General features: G+C 44.8%; 1 protein-coding gene across 3 annotated transcripts in view; it reads right to left on the bottom strand.

The window, feature by feature from the left end:
- SLC23A1 (solute carrier family 23 member 1) overlaps positions 1-26,863 on the bottom strand; it is a 945,676-nt gene that overhangs the window by 198,194 nt on the left and 720,619 nt on the right. For all 3 annotated transcript variants that reach the window (XM_069654343.1, XM_069654344.1, XM_069654345.1), the window contains one exon: positions 6,404-6,509. In XM_069654343.1, the coding sequence (XP_069510444.1) occupies positions 6,404-6,509 (106 nt within the window). The remainder of the gene's footprint in view (positions 1-6,403; positions 6,510-26,863) is intronic.

Raw genomic sequence — 26,863 nt, 5'->3', positions numbered from 1 at the left:
TCTCCCCTCTTATTCAGCGACATTTTCAGCATTTTTAGAGATCATCATCTGTTACGCTTTGTGAGGATCTTTGTGTTGTCCCATCTTGCTAGTCCTCTATCCAGCTCTGTCTCTTCTTTGAGGAAGTATTTAAATTATGATGTATTCCTCATGACTGTTTTTTGTCCGAAGTCGCTGTGACCATTGTTCCCTTCACGCTTGTTACCTGCATGATCACTGAACCAGTTCTCGGCCATCCTCTCTTGACGTTGTTCCACTGAGATTTCATCTACCACTTCAGCAGTGGTTCTTTGGCATGTCTTCTTCTGTCTGTATAGGCTTGGTTTTTTGTCTTGCTTTTGGACCCTGATTATCTGGTCAATTTGTCATTGTGCGATGCTTTCTTTTTAACACATGATAATCTCTAAGCATCTGAAGTAATGCCTCGCCATTCTTTCAGATGCAGTGAGAGTCTGCCTCCCACCGGGCTCTTGTGAACTAAGGCCTCAGGGAGTTGTTGAGGTGGCTGAAGCAGTGGCTGATGGTAAAGTAGCCACTTCCTGGGCGGTCTTAGTACCTCTTCCCCGTCCACCACAGGGAAATGTTTTTTGACCTCGTTGATTTGACAGTCCTCTACCCCATACAACTGAGGAGCAAAAGCAAAAGGACATACCCTTTCTATGTGTCCTGGTGGGGCGGTTTTGTGGCTGTCTAATATCAGCACTAAGGGATTTGGCTGCTGCTTTGGAGGTCTACAGCTTCTCCAGGCTCTCGTCAGCCTTGCTACCAAATAAAAGTGTGCCGTCAAAGGGCATGTTAAGAGGTCTGGACTGCACACCTGGAGAAAAACCAGACCACCTTAACCAGGCACATCTGCGCATTAGTGTACTAGCTGAATTGACCTGGTGATACTGTCAGCAGTGTCAAGACCTGTCTGGAGGGATTCGCACATTGCGTCCTTCCCATCCATGACTAGATTTAAAAATCTGTCTCTTTCCTCCCCTTCGAGAAAATGTTCAGCTGCCATTGCTCTACATTCCCAAATTGTGCAAGTGAACCTGGCCAATGTGCACGTAGCATTCACCGACTTTAGGGCCATACTCCCCGCAGAGAAAACCTTCTTGGCCAAAGCGTCATAACGCTTGTCATTTCTGTCTGGGGGAATAGTTGGGTATGCATTTTGTTTTGAGGTGGACTTGGCAGCCTGCACTACCAAAGTTCAGGACTCAGGTGTTTCGTCAGATAACCGTGGTCACTACTGTACACCCTGTATTAGATGTTACCTTTTTATTTACTGCCGGAAATAACTGGCATCTCCCAATTGGCATTTACCCACTTTTGCAAAGCCACATGAAAGGGAAGAATAGGATCCTCCTGGGGACCTTTATCCAGGATATTTGTAAAATCATCCTGCTCATATATTGGTGTGGGTCTTTTCCACCCCATGTATTCAACCTCCCTGGACATTAAATGTCTTTAAGACCCATCTGCATGGTCAGTAGGATCAGGACTCCCAAATTCTAATTCTGGGGAAGTATCTAGTCCACTTGCATTTTGCAGGGACTCCTGTAGATTTTTAATCCTTGATTCCTCTGAGATCAAGGGTTCAGGGACCCAAGGTGTTCCATATTCTAGGCCAAAGGGACTTGAATTGAATCATCAGAGGAATGCTCTACATCCTCATAAATATAAGAAAGTGACTCAAAGAAATCCTTTCTTGGTAGTGGTGTGTATGATTTTTCAGTAATCCTCGATGGTGTTGATGGTAGCGCTGAGGTTTTCGACCCCGTTGACGTTGAGTGTTTCGACGCTTGTGGCGTCAAGGACTTTTTAGGGACCGACGAGGAGCCTTTCAGCGTCAATGACTTCTTCCTCAAAGGAGATTTGTCTCGACTCGAGAGATCCTTCGACCGCTCTTAAGGAGTTTTTTCTTTGCCTCCCGGGCTCGAGGGGGCGCATGGGTTTTGCCCTTATTCTTTTTCTTGTTGAGTTTTTCGACCTGGGCATGGCTTTCATGAGTGTTCGAGGGGGTCAAGGCTGCATTCTCGAATACTTTCATCATTTTTACTCTGAAACTGTCCTACTTAGTTGGAAAGGCTGATTTCGTTGGGCACTTGACCCGTTCTCGGGAGGAACTCGACGACGATGAAGAGGGCGACCTAAGGTGCCTTTTCTCCAAACGCCGCGAAGATGACGAGTGGTGAGAACCACTGTGTGATTGTGATCTTTTGTCATCGATGGAGATTCAGACCTACTGGCCACTAGTTTTCTTCTTCGCTCTTTCAGGGCTTTTGCCGTCATCGATAGGCAGGTCTTACAGTCAAAGGTAGCGTGAGAGTAACCCAGGCACCACCGACACACCCGATGGGGGTCCGTAAGGCTCATCTTCACCCAACAGTCCTGGCATTTCTTAAACCCCAATCTCGGAGTTGATGGCGTCGATGACGATGCCCTTTGTAAGATATTAATCAAAGATTCTCATAGGGAACCGAAGCGCACCGTATCCGAAGCAATAGCGGAACTAAAGCCAACAGTCACTGCACATGCGTTATACCATCGATGACGTTGACATCGAGATGGAGGCCTCCGATGGACATCCAGTCGACAGGCAGAGATGCGCAACACCCTCTGCTGGAAAAGAATTCCAAAGCAGCTGAAGCTGGGTATGCAAATATCATAAGATGAGGAGTACATGGGAGGACACAATCCATTCGAAGCATGATTTGCGAGCGATTTGAGACGAAGGAGGAGATCCATGTTAGAGCAGAGTCCTTGATTCCTAAGTAGTGTAGCCTGTCTGTGAGTATGGTAAGGTCAATGGTATCAAAGGCAGTAGATAGGTTGAGAAGGATGAGTGCTGCATATCCTTCCTTATCCGCTGTTCTTTTTAAGTAATCCCAAACCAACACAAGGGACGACTCAGTTCTTCAGAGGGGTCTGAAGCCTGTTTGGGTTGGGTCAAGAAGGTTGTTGGATTCTGTGAAGCTGCAGGGCTGTTTATATGCTGTGCGGTCCAGGAGTTTGTCAATGAAGATGGTGTGGGAAATAGGTCAGTAGTTCTGTGGAATGAGTGGGTTGAGCAAGGGTTTTTTGAGGAGAGGTTTGATATTGGAGGTTTTGAAGGTTTTCGGGAAGATTCCTCAGGACAGGGACTAGTTAAGGATTGACTGTGCAATGCTGCCTGCACAGGTTGTTGTTAGGATGTTCGTGAGGAGATCGGAGGGGCAGAGGTCTCCAGGCGAGCAGGACGGACGGCTTTGTGCTAGGAGCAAGAGGAACTCATGGTGTGAGGTGGGGGAGAAAGAGGAGAAGACTGGCATAGAGAAGGATGTGGGTCTGGGGTCAGGTGGAGAGTGGGGAGCTATAGAGGGCATCAGTGCTATTTTAGAAAGGATGGCATGGTGTCTATCAATAGCAATATTGTGAAAGTGTTCGGACAGGGCGCCACACAGGGATTGGCATTGGGGGGATGGGTTGAGCACCCTGACGTCTTGAATTCTGGTAGGATTCTGTGCAGTTCTTTGCTTGGGTTGCAGGAGTTGAGGATTTGGTTCCCATTGAAGATTTTTTGGCTTTCTTAATTTCTGATCGGTAGGCCCTTGTCGGTCTTGCAAGAGAGGATTTGTTTTGAGGAGTGGGCTTGGTCCTCCAAGTACGCTCCAGTTTGTGCTTGAGCGTTTTAATAGGATTGAGGTGGGTTGTGTACCATTTGGGGCTAGGGCCCGGTCTCTGAGAGGGACGTTTTGTTGGAGTGAGGGGGATGAGGGTGCTGGAGAGACAATAGCGAAGAGTTAATTGGGTGAGGACCTTTCTGGAGTGAAAGTGCCGGGAGTGATTTGAGGAGGGAATTGGCTAGATTCGGGGTTACTGGTGACTTTATTCCAGAGAGATGGCCTGCGGTGTGGGTGGGGAGGGATATGAATTGTGTCATTGTGTCAAGTTCAGGGCTTCTCGATTACCCATGAGAGAGTGGGTCATGGGGTTTGAGGGAGTGTCAAACAAGATGTTGACGTCTCCTAGCATTTTGAGAGAAGGATGCTGATTTAAAGTGGTTGATAGTGTGTCACAATGGGAGTCTGCGAAATTCTTGTTGTTGCCAGGGGATTTGTATAAGAGTAGAAAGCTGGAATTTTACAAGCAATGATTCACAATAAGTGCTGCTGGCTAAGGGGGCCCTTAAATAGTACTGGGATCTGGTGTTTGTGTAGGATGGCCAGGATGTAGGAGGAGGGACACTAAGCTTTAAGGTGTTCAGTTATTTGCCCACCCATTTACTGCTCATGGTCATGCTAATCGGTGATCATTGCCACCCAGTTAGTGTCCCACCCCATCCAAAACACCTCCTCATGGAAACTCTTTCAGCTTGCTTTACTAAACTTTGCACTCAAAAAAGTGCCTGCCAGATTTTTTTCAACGCATTCCTCAGAGAGTTAATGATTTAATTGTGGCAGTAAAAATGCTACTGGTGTCATAAAGATGTCTTAACCAGGTCTCTTCAACCACTCAATGTATAAGCAATATGCATGTCCTTCACTGAATTCATGTTCAAAACAAATATAGGCATTTGGCAGGCACTGCTAGAAGATGCCCAGATACTCGAACTATTTTGCAGGTGCTACCATCGATGGCCAGTTAGTTCACAACAGCAGTGCCTGGCAAGTACCTTTCCCATGCCTACACAAAAGCCCAAACTTTTGGAATGGCCAATGCTTGTTTACAAATCCCAACCAAGTCATTTGGCTTTATTAATGTAGAACCCATAATGTTTGTGAGAGCCTGGTATACTCCCAAAGAGAGCAAGGGCCAGAGTTGCATTTCATATGTAATTGCATGCACACCTAGTTTTGCCTATTGGAGTGAGGGACACTAATCAGTCTACAGACAAACAGGCTTAGGCTTTTTCGAGTGTGTGCATATATGTCTATTTATATTATATATCTGCAGTCGCGGCTCTAAAGTTAAGCTTACAGTAGAAGTCGCAAGGGGAATTGAAAAACATGCTTTTTACTAGAACCTTTCGACCTGTGAATGGACCTTCCCAAAAATGTTCCAAGCAACTGATTGTGTATATCGATACTATGAATCCATGCACAGCTTCGAATGTCATAAGACGTTCATAAAAGGTCATTTTTTACTCTATTAGAATGCGGATCTCCATGTGGAAATTGTACTTTCAGAACACGATTTTTAAAAATGTTTTGCTTTGATCTTTTTCACGTTTGAGACAAATGTAAAGTTTCCCTTCCAGTTGTTTATGGTGAAACGATTGTGAATGCCCCACTAGCCAAACGGGAGATATGAACTTCAGAAAAAAGACAAATGCGTCGATTTTTCTGATATGTGCAGTGTCTACATGCATGAAATATATGATGCAACAGTAATGTTCACTTCACAGTGTATTATTTACTATCCAGTACACTTCAAAAAAAAATTAATTACTGAGGATTCACTCAGGTGAATATGTATGATAAACCAAAGATTGGCAAAGCCAATAATGTTGCTGTTTTTAGCTGTTTGACAAACAAATAGTTGTTATTGTCACTTATGTAAAAATGTAGGACATAACAGGCATTGGCAAAGCCAAATGTTTTGCCATTGGTAGATGGTCATCGATAAACAAATGGTTGTAGCTTCAATTATTGGGACCCATCACTTCTGTAAGAATGTAGGCAATAATAAGCATTGGCAAAGCCAATACTTTTGCCATTTCTAGAAAAAAAAAAAGCATTCGAAAAAAGCCTTCATTTTTCTGTTTTTAGTTTTCCATTGATGAATAAATGGTAATATCTTCAATTACTACAAACAATCACTTGTGTAAAAAATGTGTGCAACGCCAAAAGTTCTGGCATTTATAGTGATTCACTGACAAATGGTCATAACCTCAATTACTATGACCAATTATTCTGTGAAGCTTTCCGAAATAACAAGCATTTGTAAAGCCAATAGATTTGGCATTTGAAGTTGTTGTTTGAGAAACATATAGTCATAGCTTTGTGTCCCGTTACCTAAGTGTATATACAAATTTTCAACAGAAAACTCATCGAACAAGCATTATCAAGGACAATATTTGGCGTTTGTACTTGTTCATCGACAAACAAATGGTCATAGGTTTTTATCTCCTTTTCGTATATCACGCAAAACCCTCCCCACAAAACACCTTAACCTAAAGAAATAATAACAATCAGCTCTACAAATATTGGGAATACCAACATTAAGGTTCCTATAATCACTCAATGAAAAGCAAATATGTTATTTTATGTTTTCTGTCCGTGGGTACCTTAAAGCATCTTAGGAGGGGATAGTGTGGTCTATAAATATGAATTAACATAACATAAAAGATGTTTATTCTTTTGAATCCTGCTAATGAAAATCTACAGCTATAGCAAATTGTGGGCTTTGAAGGAGTATAAAGAGAAATAATTACCTTTGTTATTCCGATTACACCTATGTTAGGACTAGACGATGTGGAGCCATTGCCTGTGCCAAGCAATCCCGCTAGAATGCAGGAAAGTCCTTCAATAAATATTCCTCTGCAATTATCAAATGCATTAAATGTTATTTCTTTATAATTCAATACAAATGGTTGCAACAAAGACACCATTATAAGCAACATGGAATGTTTTGCTATGTGCCTTGGCTGGCTAATATTTAAAACCTTTGTATTGTCTGTATAGCTTTCATCAATACAGTTTTACTCCACTTTTAGACAGTGGAATTTCTAAGGAAATAACATTCAACTGATACTCCACATACAATTGCATAGCAGATCAAATAAGCCAATTTGGAACATTATTCTGATACTTAAGATGTAGAACATTTTTGTATAAAACAAGTTCGACTTTCAGAACTGAAACCTTAGATTTGCATAGCGGAGTAGCCTGGGGCTTAATCACATTTGGAGTTGGGTGGTGGCCTTCTCAGAGCACATGAACAAAAAATAAGCCACACAATAAAATTGGGATGAGCCAAATTATTAAGAAATATAAATACATATTTATGTGAGTCATAGCAAGCCCTTTAGTAAGCACTAGAAAAATAAGGAACAACACAAATAAATGTGATTCTGCCTTTGTTACAGATTTGGGATGTTTGACGGTGGTAGAAATATTTGCAGCAGAATTGACTGTAGTAATTCTGGCTGCAAATACGTTTTTACAGCGGTTAAATAAACCAAACCCATGTCCCCCAATCCACCAGTATACCCACAAACCTACTTATCTTTTCACTGTCTGCCGCCTCTCCTGTACCCTGCAGCGTCAGTTCTGTCCCTCTAACACGGGTCGGATCCGACACCGCAGGGTCCCTTTTTCTTTCTTTTTTTCTTTTCCGGTCCCCTGGCTCCAATATTGAGGAATAGGGCACACCCCCGAAGCCTAAATATACCGAACATGGGGAGTGGGGGAGGTCCGTGCAACACCCGCTCTTCATGTTCAGTATTTTTAAAAATCAATCCAATGGTACTGGCCGAAATCAGTCAAATGTGCCATTCCATAGATTTATTTCAATCAAATTGGCTGATTCCCAAAGTTACAGTACTTTAAAAGTTTACAAAGCTTGGAAAGCTTTTCTGTGAATTACTTGAGCTGTAAAGTAAAGTTTGTTTCATGTATTCATGTACAAATATATTGTTTGCGAGATGGGGGAGACATGTTCGACTTTTAATAGAGAAATGTTGCATTCACAGTGAAATAATGCACACCTGTTCAACCTCAAAGCTCTCAGTTCAGGACATGTTTTTTGAACAGTAAATTAATCCATAGTTTTAGGAAGACTAGTGGTTGCTTTGCATGCTTGCATATTTTGGAAATCTCTCTAAAATTACATATATGCAGGCGCAGGATGGAATCACTGATCCAAACTCAGGCCCATACCAGTGCATTTAGGAAGGTCAGATGATTGCAAACTCACAGAAACTGTTGCTTCATTGGAAGCACATCTGCAGAAGCTCACCAACTCAGACTGGGCTTTGCTTTCCCTCCCTACCTTTAGCCCCTTCCTGTAACCCTCTGTATAGCCATGGCTCCCCATCCTTCTCTTCTCACTGTATCCTTAATAGTCCATCCTATTAATGATATCCTATTTTGAGTCCACTTGTTATGCAGTGCTTTGATGCCTGCCAGTTCAGTTTGTGCTGTATAAAACCCACTACATACATTCACATATGCTGAAAGCACCCTACACAATGGGCCTCATTAGGACCCTGGCGGAGAGGGTATTACGCCAGCGTAGTGCATGGCGTACCTCTCCGCCATACTACGAGTTCCCGTAGCGCCATGGAGGTTTTCTCCGCCTGGTTTTACCAGCCGGAGAAAACCATGGCGCTACGGGACCTCGTTGTTAATTACGCCACCGTATTTTACGGTGGCGTAATTAACTCCTTCCCCACTCCCATTATACCCTATGGGGCAAAAATGGGAATGGGGAAGGGCAGAATGAGGATTGGGGATTTACCGCTCCGCCGAGGTCGGAATGGGGCGGTAAATCCGCCAACCCCCATGGCGCTATCGGCGGCTTTCCGCCATGCTTCGCGGTGCATTTAGCACCGCGAAGTCCGCCTGGGTCGTAATGAGGCCCAATGTCTTATAAGTTTGTTTGAATTAATCTATTTATGACATTGCCCACCTGTTTCCTTACTTATTGCACAAGGTAATTGTAGCACTGGCTCGCTATTAACAAGAATGTTAAGTTTTTCTTTTGCACGTACATTATCATATCTATACAAATCACAATTAACTAGTAAGAGACATTGGGCCTCTTTTTAGGTATGGCGGTAATGTCAAAAAGTGGTGGTAACAGAATTACTGCCAACTTTGCCACTTCACCAGCAAATGAAAACCGGACGTAATTCCCCAAAACTTTTTCATCAGAGAAATTTGTGCTGGACGAATTACAGACAAGCACCAGTGGTAAATCCTTCTGTGGAATTAGTGCCCAAAAATAAAATGGCAAATCAACAGTGTTGCCAGCTGAAGTATTGCTGAAATACCACCAAAACAGGCAGTAATTCCTCCAAAAACAAAGTGCGTCCATGTTATGTAAATTAATTCACAGGTTCACACAATAGGCCCTGCAATAGTATGTAAGGGCCACATCTTCACCAAACACGTTTCCAAACACCACACAGCCACTAGCAGTAGGTAACTTTGAGATCCTGAATCTTATGCCTTTCATTGAGCACAGAGGGCCCGAAGGTGTCTGAAGGGGTCTACCAGAAAAGGAAACCACAATATTCTATACATATATAGGTGACATGTGAAGCTGACATGGCCACGAGACACTGTTGTTCCTGTTTCCCAGGTTTCACCTATTATGCCACGGTCCTGCAGAACAGTACAGCACCTATATACATGGAGACCTACAGAAGATAATGGACGTGGATCGTGGGTAAATAGAAAAGCCATTACATAAATCATAGAGGTGTCAATAGTGAAAAGGGAAGGAATTACTGGGAGGATTGTTCACCTATGTAATGCTTATGTCATGCAAGCTCTGTCACTGTCCACTGCACAGTGGGCTTTCTCTATAACACACCGCATAAGAAGTCCTACACCACCAGACACACCCCTGCATGAACGTGAGGCCATGACACAAATGCACATTCCTACAAGTACAAAGATGGTGCTACAGGTACCAAAATGCATAGAGTGACTATTCTTATACAGGACATGGCACAGATCACCATTGGAGGATGTGAGTGCAGCAGATACATAGTAGTGTTATGTAGGCACACATCCTGAATGGCATTTTCCAAGTGCATGATCACTATCACAAAGTGCAGCTGCATATCAGTAAGCATAACAGAGCAAATGCACAAGTGACGAGTACAGAAGAGCCACACAGGACACGGCCATTAGCAATCCACTAACGGTGAAGACGTGTTATTTCTGGTCGGTCAGTGATGGGGACATGGGGATTCATCTAATGGCATAAAGCATGTTGCCATTTATTTCTTGAGGCTCTGCATAACTGAGGGACACTGACCACAATGGTGGCCTTTTAAATGTTGCCATACATACATCAACCTAAAGTTTTCCCAGAATGACATTACTACTGATGACTCCCACGTATTGTACCACACCAAACATTCATCCCCAATGTTTCTGGGGGTGACCCTGGCCAATTCCAGCTCCCGCGGCTAATGACAACTGTCTGGAACCCTCAGAGAGCATAGAAAGTGGCATATAATGAGGCGCACATCAAGACGAGGCTTTGGACAGAGTATACTTTTGGCATGCTGAAGGGAAGGTTCTGGTGACTCATTCAGACATTTGGTGTACAGGTCAGATAAAGTGGGAAAGAAGTATGTGTTGCTGGTGCCATACTTCACAACATGTGAATCAGGAGACATGTACCCATGACACCGCACAGTGCCATGGCACCTTCGAGGAGGACAAAACCACACATATTTGGGTCAACATGCCGCCAGGCAGTGGCTATGAAGAAGACAGGGAAGGCATATTATGTATCAGCAACTCATAGATATTATTTTCTAAGGACATTTGATTACACCTACTTAATTTGATAGTTTATAGTCACAAAGTAAATGTTTAACACCCACTCAATGTGGACGATGCTCTCTGCAATTCATATTATAATGTTACTTTATTTTCTGACTATACCACTACAGTGACCTCGCTCTCGCCTTATAGCCAACACCCTTGCCCTCGCTCCACCTTCATCCGCAGCTCCTTTGCATCCCTCCACTTTTATTCCCAACAACTGTGCTCTCCCTCCACTCTCATCGCCAACTGGAATGTCTCAGGAACAGAAGCTCTATTTATGTTGCCGGTTTCAATGACCGGATTTCTTTGCTAGCGAGCATGTAGCAGAGTGTTGTGACTGACGACAGGGGCTCTCAGGCATTGAGCCTTCAGTAGGGGTGAGATAACATCAGAATCCAGACCCCAGATGTGCTACACTGTCCGGGGCAATAACCTCTGCATTGTCTTTGTGCTCGACAGTATTGCCACTGCCAATTTAGGAGGGACGAGATTGCGCATGGTAGTAGAGCTAATGAAAGACTCCTGGCACTTTTGCCTACAGAACAAGATATCAGTGACTGCAGCATATCTGCCGAGCGTCCAGAACACAGTGGCAGACTGGACTTCCTGCTATTGGCACGACTTCAGCGACTGGAAGTTGCACAGGGAATTGTTCAGACAAATCACATCTCTCTGGGGTGCTCCGGTCACCGACCTATTTGCCTTCAGATTAAACAAAAAATTACCAAAAGTTTCAGCAGGAGGTTCGACCCAGTAGCCCAGGGAGCAGACGTATTGCTGCAAACATGTGCAAGCGCGATGCACTACGCCTTTCCCCCCTCATAATGCTAGCCACAGTACTAGCAAAAATCAGAAGGGATTGGGTGGAAGTGATAGTGATAGCCCCAAACTGGAAATTGCAAGCATGGTTTCCAGTTCTGATGGAACTTTCTACAGATTTCACGGGAGTCCTCCCTTCCAGGAAGGATCTCCTATCTGTCAGGGAACTATCCTCCTCTGACGAAGACCGGCCAGCTACCCTTCATTGCATGCAAGATATCAGGAGCAGATGGGCCTTGCCAGGAATTTCAGACTCGGCTGCAGAGCTCATCAAACGATCCTGGGCTCTCTCCACACTCAAGAGTTACGAGGTATCTTGGGGAAGATGAAGCATATGATGCGACCAGCACAACCTTCATCCCGTTTCAGCCCCTTTAGTTCAAGTGCTCAATTTCCTGGCAGCTTTGGCCAAAGAGGGGGAAGGCTTTTCGTACAATAGCAGTTTACAGGTTGGCCACCTCAGCAGGGCACGATCCATTAGAAGGAGCACCCAGCAATAGTGAGGCTCATGCGGGTGGTTAAAGCTAGTACAACTCCCCTGCCGAGATCTGCCCAATTATGGACGTATCAACGGTCCTTCACCTATTCCTAGGCTGGCCCCGTAATAGAGACCTATCCGATCACTAGTTATCAGGGAAGCTAGCCATGCTACTGTACCTAGTGTGATGTAAAAGAGTATCAGACGTGAAAGCTCTAGAAATAGACGGAAAATCCTTCAGCGCAGACAAAGTGATTTTCACTATAGCAAAAAGAACTAAATGCCACACGTCAAGTATCTCATACCCCTACTTCCGAGAACAACCCAAGCTATGCGTTGTAGAGTGTATCAAAGAATACGAACTAAGAACAGCAGAGAATAGGCCGGCAGGCGTAACACAGCTGATCATTATGCGCAGAAAACCTTTTAGAGCAGTAGCAGCAGCGACCATAGCGCGATGGGTGCGAGAGATCATGGTTCTAGCAGGCGTAGACGTATCTAGATTTGGAGTGCACTCAGTGAGGGGGGCCATGGCTTCCAAGGCTGTAGGAGCCGGCGCCAGCCTTCAAGACATATTGAAAGCAGCAGACTAGTCCAGCGACAGCACGTTAAGGACCTTCTATTTTAAGCCTACAACAATCGCAGCAGGGGCAATAGTTCATAGCTTTGAACAAGCATAATGCTTTCCTCCGGTCTTGACATAGAAAAAAGAATACCCCTGCCTTGGCGCATGGAGTCTTGATTCTATTAAAGACACAGAGGCAAGCATTATCCCGCCCATCGACGCAATCAAAATGAATTTATGGTGATAAATGATGTGTATCGTTGATATTTGTCACAGTGCCTCATTATTTCCCACCCTAATATGTGTCTTCTCTGATAGGAGATGACCAGAAGACAACCTGAAGGTGACAGAGCGCAGTAATAGCAAGCTGCAGTCCGGATTGCCAAGGTTGGGTGTGAGATGACTATGCACGCATGGGCCGGATAAAGAGACCTTGCAATAACAGTTCAAGTTCAGTTGAGAAGTTTGTTGGAGTTACCACAGATGTCAGTTCGAAGGCATCAAAAGAAGAGGAAGGGACCTAGACAGGAAGTGATATATGGACCTCAGTATGGTCATAAGGACTACCAGAGACACTGGAATTCATAGGAAATGGAGTATGGTTATGTTTTCTTCGTTTAAAAAAGAATATGAAATATTACCTTCATGGTGATTCCAGTTCTCTTAGTCCAGGCTCTCCCTCCTTCACAACTGGTTGGGAACGCCTGCATCTGCAGGAGGGCCGGAAAAGCTGGCTCAAAAAGATGAATTTTGAAGGGCTTACGTCATCCATGCGTCTCTCTGCACACCGGGCCCACACCTTACCCTTGCTTCACCAGCAGTCCACACCCAGTTCCTGTGGTTCCGCAGAGGCAGTACAATTTAAGTACATGCGTACTGTAGGGTATGGCTGGGTGGGTGTTGTGAAGGAGGGAGAGCCTGGACTAAGAGAACCTGAATCACCATGAAGGTAATTTTTAATTTCTCTGTCCTGGCTCTCCCTCCTTCCCAACGGGTTGTGACCAGACTAAATAGCCTTTGAATAAGTAAGTGTGGAGGAGACTGCATGTACAGGATTCAGGCAAACAAGTTGCAGAGAACCTATTGGCCTAATTTTGCATCATTTTTCGATGAAGTGTCCATAGCATAGTCCTCACCCAGTTCTTCAGGGCGGGTTGTAATTTTTTGCTGCACTGCAACTTCCTTTTCTGGGCTTTTTTTTGGCTGTCATTACCCTTTTTCCTAGTGATTGGTTCTTTCTTTTTTTTCTTCTATTACTGGTGCCTCCCTCTGTGCCTCCCTCTGTGCATGCTGTATGCGACACGCTTCAAGCAGTGCATTCGTTGCCAGAAGCATTTTTCAGAGGCCGATCGCCACCATGCCTGCATCTGCTGTCTGGGTATACATTACCCGGTCAGTACCTGCATATTTTGCTGTGGAATTCACCCGATGTCTCTACGGACTCGCCTTCTCTCCATGTCCATGCTGGGACCGGTACCGAAGGCGACCGAGGACTTTGTTCTGAACAGGAGAGAGGCCTGTATAAGTAAGAGGGGGACTATACCTTCAGGTGAGGTACTAGTTTCGGCACCGGCTGTCGGTACCCAAGTGAAGACTGCCTCCTCAGTTCCAGGGTCGTCACCTGAAAGTACCTCTGGGTGGGAAAGCACCAGTACCTCCAGGTGGGAAAATATTAGTACCTCCAGGTGGGAAAGGGTCACAGAAAACCCACCCGGTACTGGAAGAGTTATTTACTCCGGAAAAAATAACAACGGTACTGGCAAAGGGTACGTGCAAAGAAGACAAAGAAATCAGAGTTCGGGAGGATATCTTGCGCTCACACCAACAGCTTATTATAAGACCTATTATCATTAGTGCAAAGTTCTTCTGAAAAAGTACAAAAGTTCCTCAAATTACATAGCAATTATCAAATATATTTTTAATTTTAATCTTCAAAGTGTAGAACAGCCGACACGTGTTTCGACCTTTGGTCGTTATCAAGGCTGTACAAATCATTACATTTGTTCAATATATCATAAAAATGAAAGAGAAAATTCAAAAAACCATACCATGCAGTGCCAACATGTCAGATCAGGATATGGGAAAATTCACGCCATAGGCAAGATATGAAACAAAAATTCAAAGAAAAATAAACAAAAAACAATAGTTTAGTTTTTCCACCAACATGACCAGAGAATATGTGAATGTTCCAAATGAACTAGTTACTCTTACCTTGTAACGTTCTTTCGATGGGATGTTCCTCCGACGTATTCCTTATCTTAGATATAAATCCTTCAGCTTTGCTGGCCTCGGAAAATTTTTTCGCCAGAGGGCGCTGCGCGTCGATGATCGCCGAGTCGATGACCCTCGACGGCCTCCGTGCCGACGTCGACGTCATCCTGCCTATAAAGGCCGCGCGCAGCGTCCGTTGCTCAGTTCCGTTTTGTAGTCCCCAGTAATGTTTTTGGATTAGACTAATCACCTTGAAGGAGCATAGGCTGCAAACCCACAGGAAGTCATACTGCGGGGATGGATGGGAGGGTCGATAAGGAATACGTCGGAGGAACATCCCATCGAAAGAACGTTACAAGGTAAGAGTAACTAGTTCTTCGAAGGGATTGTGTCCTCCGACGTATTCCTTATCTTAGATAGACTCCCATAGCAGTGGTATTGTGACTGGAGGCGGGAGTAATAAAAGTTATGTTACCCTTCCAGAATGGACAGAGTGTAACACAGCCTTGCCGAATCTAGTTTCTTGACTAGAGGAGGAATCCAGGCTATAGAATTTGGTAAATGTATGTGCGGACGACCATGTGGCAGCCGCACATATATCTCGAATTGGCACCCCTCTTTGAAGGGCTGAGGATGTTGCGATACCCCTGGTAGAATGAGCCCTTAGATTTTGAGGAGGCTCCTTTCCTGCCAATTTGTAGCACTCCAGAATGGCTAAAATAATCCATCTGGAGATGGTTTGTTTTGTTATTGGAAGGCCCAACTTATGTCCTGCATAACCTACAAAGAGTTGGTCTGCTTGTCTGATCTTAGCCAATCTGCTGATATAGAAGCTCAAGGCTCGCTTAGGGTCCAGCCTGTGCAGTCTCTCTTCCTCCTTCCCCGGATGAGGAGGAGGGTAGAAAGAAGGTAATATAATCTTCTGAGTGATGTGAAACTCCGAGACTACCTTCGGGAGGAAGTTAGGCTTCACCTGAAGAACAACTTTGTCCTTGTAAAAGATTGTATGTGGAGGTTTACACGATAAGGCTTGCAACTCGCTAACCCTTCTAGCAGATGTCAATGCTATTAGCAAAACAGTTTTGAGGGTGAGAAGCTTCAATGAACAAGAGTGTAGTGGTTCAAAAGGGGCACCCTTTAGGAAGTTTAAAATTAGGTTTAAATCCCATAAGGGAACTTGAAAAGGTTTCGGGGGATAAACATTAGTTAATCCTTTTAGGTATTGTATTACCAATGGAATTTTGAAGTATGAAGGCTCCTCTGCAGTGCGCTTAAAGATTGATAGCGCTGCGAGATAGCCCTTAATTGTGCCAACCTGTAGGCCTGAATTAGCCAGGTAAAGTAAGAATGACAACACCATAGGTGTACCACAAGAAAAGGGTTCAATATTCTTTTCTCTGCACCAGCTGCAAAATTTGTTCCAACGGCAGCGGTATAGAGTTTTAGTTGCCGGCCTTCTGGCCGAAAGCAACACCTCCATAACATCATCCGGAAGGTCCCAATCCTTGTACCTCAACCTTTCAGACACCAAGCGTGAAGGTTGAGGGTCTTGATGGCTGGATGGAGAACCTGACCTTCCTTCTGCGAGAGAAGATCCTCTCTGTATGGCAGTCGAATTGGAGGGCAGATGGACATGTCTAGAAGGTCCGGGTACCACGTTCTCCTGGCCCAATCCGGGGCAATTAGGATCATGGTCTTCCGAAACCTTCTCAACCTCCTGATCATTTGAGGAATGACAGGGACCGGAGGGAACGCGTACAGAAGTGGGAACTCCCAGTCCACTACGAACGCATCTCCTAGAGCTCCTCTCGGGGGAAATTCCCTTGAGCAAAATCTGTCGCACTTCCTGTTGATACTGGTGGCGAACAGATCCACTTGAGGGGTTCCCCAAAGGGCGAAGATCTCTTGAAGGACTTCCTGAGCTATCTCCCACTCGTGAGAGACTGTGCTCTGCCTGCTCAGAGCGTCCGCTGTCAAGTTCTTCTCTCCGGCTAGGTGAATTGCCGATAGAGAGATTCCTTCCTGAATTGCCCAAAACCAGAGCTGCATCGCCTCTCTGCACAGTGGTAGTGAGCCTACGCCTCCTCTTTTGATGAGGTAGTGCATGGCCACTGTATTGTCCGTCATTATTAGGACGTTTCTTCCCCGTACAGACGGCAGAAAAGCCTTCAGCGCTAGTCTGATGGCTCTCAGCTCCAACAGGTTGATATGTAGTCTGGACTCCGATGGAGACCAACGACCGCTGATGGTCAAGTCGTTGGCGTGAGCTCCCCACCCCGTGAGTGAGGCATCCGTGACTACTGTTATCTCCGGCCATGGTTGCCAAAACATTTCTCCTTTCAGGATGTTCTCCCGACAGGCCCACCACTGAAGGTCTCGGGCTACTTTGACCGGGATCCGAAGGAGATCTGTCATCCTTCCTGAGAACTGTGACCACTGAGTTCTCAGTGCCCACTGGAGGGATCTCATTCTCAGGCGAGCCTCCGGCACGAGGAATATGCAGGATGCCATGAGGCCTAGCAACCTCAGAAAGTCGTAGGCTGGGAGATATTGGGCATTCTGAAATCTGATGACCATCTGCAGAATATCTCGAGCCCTCACCTCTGGTGGCAAGGCTTTTCCCAGGGAAGTGTCCAGGACTGCTCCAATGAATTGGAGTCTCTGTGATGGTATCATCTGTGACTTCTTTAAATTGAGGGAGAAGCCCAGCTTGTGAAGGAAGTGGCAAACATAATCCAGTTGTCTCTGAGCCTGTTCCGAAGATACAGCTCTGATCAACCAATCGTCTAGGTAAGGGTAGACATGAATCCCTTCCCTCCTTAGACTTGCAGCCACAACCGACATTAGCTTGGTAAAGACCCTCGGGGCGGAGGTTAGCCCAAATGGCAGAACTCGAAATTGATAATGAGAGCTGCCAATTGCGAACCTCAGGTATCTCCTGTGCCTGGGATGGATCGGCACATGGAAATAAGCGTCCTGGAGGTCTAGAGATACCAACCAGTCCTGAAGCTGGAGGGCCTGAAGGATCTGAGAGAGAGTCACCATCTTGAACTTGTCCTTTCGGAGGAATTTGTTCAATTCCCGTAAGTCTAAGATGGGTCTCAGTCCTCCGTCCTTCTTCGGTATTATGAAGTAGGGGGAGTACCAACCCTTGTTCCTTTCCGCTACAGGTACCAGTTCTATGGCACCTTTCTCTAGCAGGTCTAAAACCTCCTGCAAGAGGAGCGGATCTGGAAGCTTCAAAGGGTTGTTCCCCGGTGGATGACTCTGAGGGATATGTAGGAAGGGCAGGCAGTAACCTTGGGCCACTGTCTCCAGAGCCCAAGCATCTGACGTAATAGCCTGCCATTCCGTCAGATGGTGAGTTAACCTGCCCCCTACTGGTGTTCTGTGAGGGGAGACCTCAGAGTGGTTTTGAAGCGGCTGATGCAGTTGCCGAAGGTAAAGTGGCTCCTGCTCCTGCGGGTGCGGCTTTCTTTCCCCTACCCCGTCCACCACGGGTAAATCTTCCTTGGCCTCTTTGAGCCGGTCGTCCCCTGCCCCTTCCATATGAGGAATAGTAACGAAAGGACCGTCCTCTCCACGATGATCCCGAAGGACGAAAGGTATTCTGACGGATAGCAGCTCCCAATGACTTGGCTGCTGCCTTGGACGTTTGCAGTTTCTCCAAACTGTCATCCGCCTTCTTTCCAAAGAGGGTAGAACCGTCAAAGGGCATATTCAAAAGCCTGGTCTGCACGTCAGAGGCAAAACCAGACTTCCTCAACCACGCATGCCTGCGGATTGTGGTACTTGCCGCCATGGCCCTGCTGATACTGTCAGCAGAATCTAGGCCAGTTTGTAGGGTCTCGCACATCGCATCTTTACCATCCCTGATGATGTTTAAAAATGCGTCCCTTTCCTCTCCTTCTTGGAGGCAGTCAGCCGCTGATGAAGCGCACTCCCAAAGGGTGTGGCTGAACCTAGCGAGCGTACAGGTCGCGTTAATAGACTTTAACGCCATGCTACAGGCAGAAAAAACCTTCTTAGCCATGGCATCATACTTTTTGTCATCCCTATCCTGCGGAGCAGTGGGGTATGCAGATGTGCTGCCTGATGAGGTTGCAGCCTGTACAACCAAGCTCTCAGGAGTAGGGTGTTTTGACAAATATTCAGGGTCAGAACTAGCCACCCTGTATTTTGTTGACAGTTTTTTATTTACTGCCGGGATAATTTCTGGCGTTTCCCAGTTTGTCAAAATCCTTCTCTGTAGAGCAGAGTGAAATGGAACCACAGGATCCTCCTGTGGGCCCTTGTCCAGTATGTCAGTGAGGTCATCCTGCTGAAAGGCAGGAGAAGGTGCAGACCAACCCATAAATTCTATGATTCTAGACATCAGAGCTCTATATGGAGTCTCCGCATGTTCTCCTGGGTCTGGTTTGATAAATTCTGCTTCAGGAGAAGTGTCCAAGCCACTAGCTTCCTGAAGTGCATCCTGAAGATTTTTTAATCTTCCTTCCTCAGAGGCGAAAGTCTCTGGCTCTGGTGATGTGGTCCTCTGTAAATCAATATCTTGGTCTGAATCCTCCCTTTCCTCAAAAATCGAGGTTAAAGGGGGATACATTGGTTTTTGGAATGGTATAAACCCCATTTCCAATGCAGAAGGAGCCATCATCACAGGCCTTGAAAACGTCGATGTCGTCGACACCGACGTGAAAGTACTCGAAGGCGCCGTGAAAAGCGTCGAGAAATGTGTACTAGGCCTCGAAGAACTCGAAAGGATCGGAGTCCTGCTCGAGAACGACGTCGACGTTCTCGGCGTCGAGTCGGAGGTCTTTTGTCTAACCGTTGGCTGTGGAGTAGCCGTGGTTCTTTCCTTCACCGGCGTCGATATCGGCGTCGACGTCGGCGTCGACTCGATCGACTGATGCGCCGATGGATCCTTCGACAACGGCGTCGATGGCGCCGACCTCTGTTTCGAAGGAGTTTTCGACGATGGCGTCGATGATGCTTTATCTCCCGATGGCTCGAGGCGCTTTCGGGTTGACTTTTCCGCCGGGTACTGCGACTCGCGGCGTTTAGATTTTTTGGGTTTTTTACCCGGGGTATCACCCTCAGCTGTCTTCGAGGGGGACGAGGCCGCTTTCTCGAAGACGCTTAGCATCTTTTTCCTGAATTCCTCCCACTCAGCTTGCGAGCTGCGTTTTGTGGGGCAATGAACTCTCTCAGGAGAACTCGACGAAGATGACGAAGGGGATCTCCTACGTCTCTTCTTCGAGTGTCTCGATGTCGACGAGTGGTGGGAGCCACTTCGTGATCTAGATCGAGAGTGTTTTTTATGGTGAGGAGACGAACGTCTCGACTCTACCGAAGAAGCTTTCGAGGAAGTTAAAGTTGACCTACCTCTCTCGAGCTTCCCCCTACGCTCCTTCAAGGCTTTCGCCGTCATGGAAAGGCATTCCTCACACTCCGAACTCTGGTGCGTGATTCCCAGACACCACAAACAGACCCTGTGAGGGTCCGTCAACGACATTTTCTTCCCGCAGTCTCGGCACTTTTTGAAACCGGACCGAGGGGTCGTCGGGTCGGAGGAGGATGCCATCGATATCGAGGTAAATAGTAGTTATTATATACGTTATCTTGACGAGAACTGAGCAACGGTGTTCCGAGGCACAACGAAGCGCGGAAAAACGGAACTGAGCAACGGACGCTGCGCGCGGCCTTTATAGGCAGGATGACGTCGACGTCGGCACGGAGGCCGTCGAGGGTCATCGACTCGGCGATCATCGACGCGCAGCGCCCTCTGGCGAAAAAATTTTCCGAGGCCAGCAAAGCTGAAGGATTTATATCTAAGATAAGGAATACGTCGGAGGACACAATCCCTTCGAAATATCATTACACATTAAAGTTGCAACTTACCCTCTCTATGTCAATAAGTTATATCATCTGTTTCTGTATAGTAGACCCTTTAGGTAAAAATTGAGTCTCAAAATATCCCAGTGTCTGGACACCATTTTGTACACCACGGATGAGTCTTGCGAAAATTGAGTTATTATTGAAATACAGTCACTCTCAGATTTCTCTTTTACACGGTCGCATAAGAGCTCCAATTGACTACACTCTTTGTACTTGTCTGCCGCTTTCTTAATACATTTCAGGTTATATCCTCTCTTTTGGAATCTTTGCGTGAGCAGATCAGACTCCCTCAGATAATCCAAATCTGAACTGCAATTTCGCCTGGCCCGATAAAATTCCCCAGCCGGGATATTATCGATTGTTGATCTCTGATGACTACTTTTTGCATACAGTATTGAATTGACTTCTGTTGGTTTACGATATGTGTGTGTTTCAATTTGCCCATTATTCACAAAAATGTGCAAATCTAGAAAGTCAATGCTTTGTAATACAAGATATATCGAACTATCCTCTTGGTATGTTTCAGGAAGGTCCTTTTAGTGACTCATGATGTGCAGATGGGAACTGAACACAATATAATATTATCCTGCTCAATAATATATTTGAAATGATAAAACATGGGGGATCCAGCTTACCCTAGGAAGCACTATTACCAAAATACATATATTATTTTTTGTAGGAGTAAGCCAATTTTGGATAAAAAATGTTGGAGTGTTAAGATCATTGGAACATATGGTATGATAGGAACATAGACTTTCAGGTTGGTGAACATTTGATATTTTATATTGTTTATTTTTAATTCATGTTACAATATGGGATAAAACACTTTTGCAATTCATATTACTCAATTTTTACCTAAAGGGTCTACTATACAGAAACAGATGATATAACTTATTGACATAGAGAGGGTAAGTTGCAACTTTAATGTGTAATGATATATTTGGAACATTCACATATTCTCTGGTCATGTTGGAATGGCGTCACAGGGTGATAACCAGTAATTTGTGTAACCAATATATTGTATTTGAGTATTACTATATAATTAGATGATAATTGGACACTATGTTGAATATATAGAATTACTTTATTTATACATCTATGTATTTATATTTTTGGTGGAAAAACTAAACTATTGTTTTTTGTTTATTTTTCTTTGAATTTTTGTTTCATATCTTGCCTATGGCGTGAATTTTCCCATATCCTGATCTGACATGTTGGCACTGCATGGTATGGTTTTTTGAATTTTCTCTTTCATTTTTATGATATATTGAACAAATGTAATGATTTGTACAGCCTTGATAACGACCAAAGGTCGAAACACGTGTCGGCTGTTCTACACTTTGAAGATTAAAATTAAAAATATATTTGATAATTGCTATGTAATTTGAGGAACTTTTGTACTTTTTCAGAAGAACTTTGCACTAATGATAATAGGTCTTATAATAAGCTGTTGGTGTGAGCGCAAGATATCCTCCCGAACTCTGATTTCTTTGTCTACTTTGTACAAACTTTGTGGGAAGTTTGAGGGAGTGATATAACTTGCTGCCGACCCCTCCGTTTTTCGATTATATTATATTCTTTTGAAATTTGAGAGTGGAAAAGAGCGCACGCAACCTATTAGCGATCCCACAACTTTTCGTATTTCGGTACGTGCAAAGAGGCTCGCGCCTCAGGGGTTGATTCGGTCCACTCCGATTCCCCTGTACTGGGGAAATCTCATAAGTCCTCTCATAAGAGGCATAAGCACTCTCATTCAAGAGCTACCCCACTACCGAATTCCATGCGAAAACACAAATGGAAGAAATCTCCTGTGGCTTCTGTCTCTGGCTTTCCTTTTATGGCTGTATGCACAATTTTAAATATTTTATCAACTGACGTGTAATGTAATCTACAGCTGTTATGTGTGCATGTTGTTATGGATTTAAAAGCTTCCTTGATTGTGATTCTCAGTGTTTTTCTTGACATGTGCACCTTGAGGAGGAGACAGCATGCTACTGTTCCGTTATGGGCCTTGTATGTATTCATGGCCCACACACAGCACTCTTGTGATGGATGAGTGAAACAGGGATACGTGGTCATGCAGTAGCATGGTTGGGCTAGTGCATGGAGTCATAATATCTTGGCCTGCCGTTTGTACTGATGCTCATTGGCAGATGCATTATTCATGTAGCGCTTAAATGGGTCTAGACAGTTACTGGCTCAGGTGTTTTCAGTTTAGGTGTAATGGTGCAGTATGCTTATAGGATGCATGTGGGCACGGCGGGATTTGGTTGACCATATGGTGATGGCCTGCCTCAATGGATGCATAACCAGATTGCATGAGGTCACATATGCATAGAGGCAATGATACCTTTCGTTTTTAGCAGTCAGGTAGACTAGGGGTCTCACTGTGTGTGCAACATGAATTTTGTTTGGCCAGGATTACTGTGATGGGATTTTACCTGTGTGCTTGGCTTGGCCATTGCAGCCATCTAATATCACCTGTTGGCTCGTGCATTTGCCCAAGGAGGCTTATTATACATTCACATCACAGAGATAACATTCCTCCCACGTTGTACTCACCAGGTTTGGATTGACTACCTGCTCCAAACTCTGCTACCAAATCCCCCTGGCCAGACATGTGGAGGATACTGCTGACGCTGTCTTCTTAGGGCAAATGGGTGAGTGGTTCAACTGTGACACCGTTCAAACAAACAGGGTAAGCTAGTAGAAGCTAGGGGACACGGACAAGCCATTGGCATCATTTAAACCGTTAACAGGTTACAATGTGGTAGCACAAAACGGTTTTATGGTGTTGTTTTGGACATGGGTATTCCATTTGAACTTGTTGCATTCCAGCTACTGAGACCTATGGGCATGATTAAAGTTGACACTCAGTTTGGAATACAACCTGTTGACCTGGCTTCAGGTTGTTACCACTTAGATTGGGCGGCGTCAGAATCTAATATACAGTTCTTTTTACTGCTGCAATAGCCATATGGAAATACCCTGAATATCTGACATTTAACAACCAGACACATGCCACAAGCATAGAAGGTTAGGGACAGCTCTCTCCTCTATCACTCTTAGATAGGCTTTACACCACGCGCCACCTAGGGCAAGGCACCCCCGATAGGGATAGGGTGTTCTTCCCCAGGGCGAGTTCTGCTAGCTGGGTGGCCCTTCTTCAGTCTGAGCGTTCATATAATCATTTTCTAATTTGTGTATTTTTTTAACTACTACCCTCCTATAAAACCGTTGCTTTTTGTGCTACCTCAGCTGTGACACCACCACTGACAGCTGTCTCTTGCCGGTGGATGGAGATTCAACTCTGCACCATGGCCTTCAGCCCATTCCACCACTTGCGGAAGTCTTCATTATCCTGAAGTACAATGCCCACAGCTATTAAGTTGTCTCATATTTCATTCCAGAGTATGTTCTTTCTCTGGATGGTTGTTTTCTGATGCTGTGCCCCTAGCCCAGCACAGCTGACCATCTCTTTAGCAAGGACTTGGAGCTCTGCTTCACAGAATTCTGGTGTTCACACTCGCATTTCAGGCTTCTTCCCATTGCCTTTTTCTCCTGGCATGGTTGCAGTGTTTGTGGTTTTGGATGGAAAGAGGAAATGGGTGATTACGTTTCCAAAGATGACCGCTGCTGAGCTTCCGGTTTACAGACTGATGCTATTTCCATGTGGCACTAATTCCACTGCTTTTGGTAGAATTACCAATCAGTAATTCCTCTGATTTTTCAGCAGAAGTGACCTACCCCAGGTAACGTTCTTTCGACTGGATGTTCCTCCCACGTATTCCTCATCTTTGAAATCTCCAATATCCAGCTTCAGCTGCATCGGAAAAAGAAATGTTGGCAGAGGGCGCTGTGCATCGATGCGGTCGACTCAATGTCCATCAAGGGCCAACGTCTGGAGGATGATGTCATCTAAGGTATATATAGAATGCACAGCGCCCGCTGGCTTTAGTTCTGTTTTTTCATGTCATTCTTATAGTAGAACGATCAGCATTAATGTGGTTTAGACCATACTAGACTCTGAAGAAGCATAAACTGCAATAACATGGAAAATCTACAGCAGGGTAGGCTCAGATGGGCGATGAGGAATATGTGGGAGGAACATCCAGTCGAAAGAACGTTACCAGGTGTAAGTAACTTGTTCTTCGAATGGATTGTGTCCTCCCACGTATTCCACATCTTTGATAGAATCCCAAAGCAGTATTAGTTTTGGCAGAGGGAGCAAGAATTTTGTCATCAAGGGATGATGTGAACCGAATGAAGGACTGCTTTCCCAAAGCTTCCATCCTGACTTAAGGTGGAATCAAGGCAGTGATGCTTTGTAAAAGTGTGAATGATAGATCAAGTGGCTGCCTCACAAATATTTTTTATTGCACCACCTCTTTGCAGAGCAGATGTAGTAGCCATGCCCCTAGTGGAATGGGCTCTCCAGCCTTCTGGGGTATCTTTCCCGGCCAGCCTATAGCATTCAGTAATAATCCATCTGGGCAAGGTTTGTTTAGTTACAGCCTGTCTCAGTCTATGACCTGCGTATCCTATAAACAGTTGGTCACCTAAATGAAACTTTGACATATTTGAAATGTAGAAAACTCAGACCCCTTTGTGGGTCGAGTCTGTGTAGCGTCCCCTCTTCCTTGCCAGGATGATGTGGAGAGGGTAAAAAGTAGCTAATACTGGGCCTAATTCACAGAGGCATTTTATGATGGCAAACCCCCATTGGAAAACGCTCTGTCAGGGCCACTATCTTTTGTCCTGAATGAAAATCTGATATAATCTTAGGTAGGAATGAAGGTTTTACCTTAAGGACGACCTTGTCCTTATGAAAGACCGTAAAAGCGAGTGTAGAAGATAGTGCCTGCAAATCACTCACCCTATGGGCTAGTGTTAACGCTACTAACAAGATGGTTTTGAATGTTAGTAGTCTTCAGGGACATGAATGGAGTCGTTCAAATGGTGCACACAGGGTGGGGAGTAGAGCAATCACTCTACCCTGGAAGCTCTGCCACATAACAAACCTACATACATTGAACAGTACTGTGATTATTGGCTTGTACCTTCTAAGATAGTACTGTGATTGTTAGACTACACCACACGCGTAGAGATTTCCACATACTGACTTGAATCACATCTAGAAAGCACCACAATAGAATAGTACTGTGATTGTTAGCTTGTGCCTTCTAAGATAGAACTGTGATTGTTAGCTTGTGTCTTCTAAGATACTACTGTGATTGTTAGCTTGTGCCTTCTAAGATAGTACTGTGGTTGTTAGCTTGTGACTTCTAAGATATTACTGTGATTGTTAGCTTGTGCCTTCTAAGATATTACTGTGATTATTAGACTACGCCATACCCTTAGATTTCCACATACTGACTTGAATCACATCTAGAAAGCACCACATCTAGAAAGCACCACAATAGAATAGTACTGTGATTATTAGCTTGTACCATCTAGATAACCGTGTGCATGTTAACCATTGCTACATTTAGACAGAATTGTGATTATTAGCAAATGCCACACTTGGATAGAAATGTGAATATTAGCCTGCGTCACATCTAGACAGGATTGTGAATGTTAGCCAGTGCCACCCCTGAAATACTTCTGTGATATATTCTGCCTGTCCCTCAAACTTAGAAATTGCTCCTGTTAGCCTGTTTGGCATCTAGAAAGTACCCCTCAGATATTACTGTGATTTATTCTGCCTGTCCCTCTAACTTAGAAATTGCTCCTGTTAGCCTGTTTTGCATCTAGAAATAACCCCTGGGATATTACTGTGGTTTCTGCTCGTCCCATACTTGTGAAACAGGCTCTGCTCCTGTTAGCCTGTTTCACATCTAACATCTGTTCATAAATCCATGAAAACTCGCTCATCCCATATCAGTGTGCTTGTTCTGTACTCTACACCATCACACAATTATAATGCAGCTATACCCCTCGATCAATTTAGCCTAGCTGCTCACATACGAACATTACCCCATGAACACCTCATCACTCTAATAAAACGCAGCTATACCCCATGACAAACTGGCCTAGCTGCACACATAAGCATCCTAAAGTCCTAACACAGCCAGAACCCAGTCTTGGTGCCCACCCGCAAGACTGCACACATTCAATCGACATCAATTCCACCACACCTAATTCTAGGATGCAGCTACCATCAGGCAAATACAACAGCTGCACACATAACCGGTGCACCCAAGCACCCTACAACACCCTACTCTCTCTACTGACCAGAACTAAGGTCCCCGAGGGCATTCAACCTACCAGCGCTTTGAGGTCATATCAGTGATATATAGAGTGCTATATAAATGCCAAATAACATAACATAACACATGAGAAACTTTAAAACAAGATTAAGGTCCCAAACCGGAACCTGTAAAGGAGATGGAGAGAAAAAATTTGTGAGTCCCT

The sequence above is a fragment of the Ambystoma mexicanum genome, chromosome 3q (genome assembly GCF_040938575.1).
Source record: "Ambystoma mexicanum isolate Mex_15411 chromosome 3q, UKY_AmexF1_1, whole genome shotgun sequence".
Taxonomy (NCBI): Eukaryota; Metazoa; Chordata; class Amphibia; order Caudata; family Ambystomatidae; genus Ambystoma; species Ambystoma mexicanum.
This window is presented reverse-complemented; position numbering and strand designations above follow the sequence as displayed.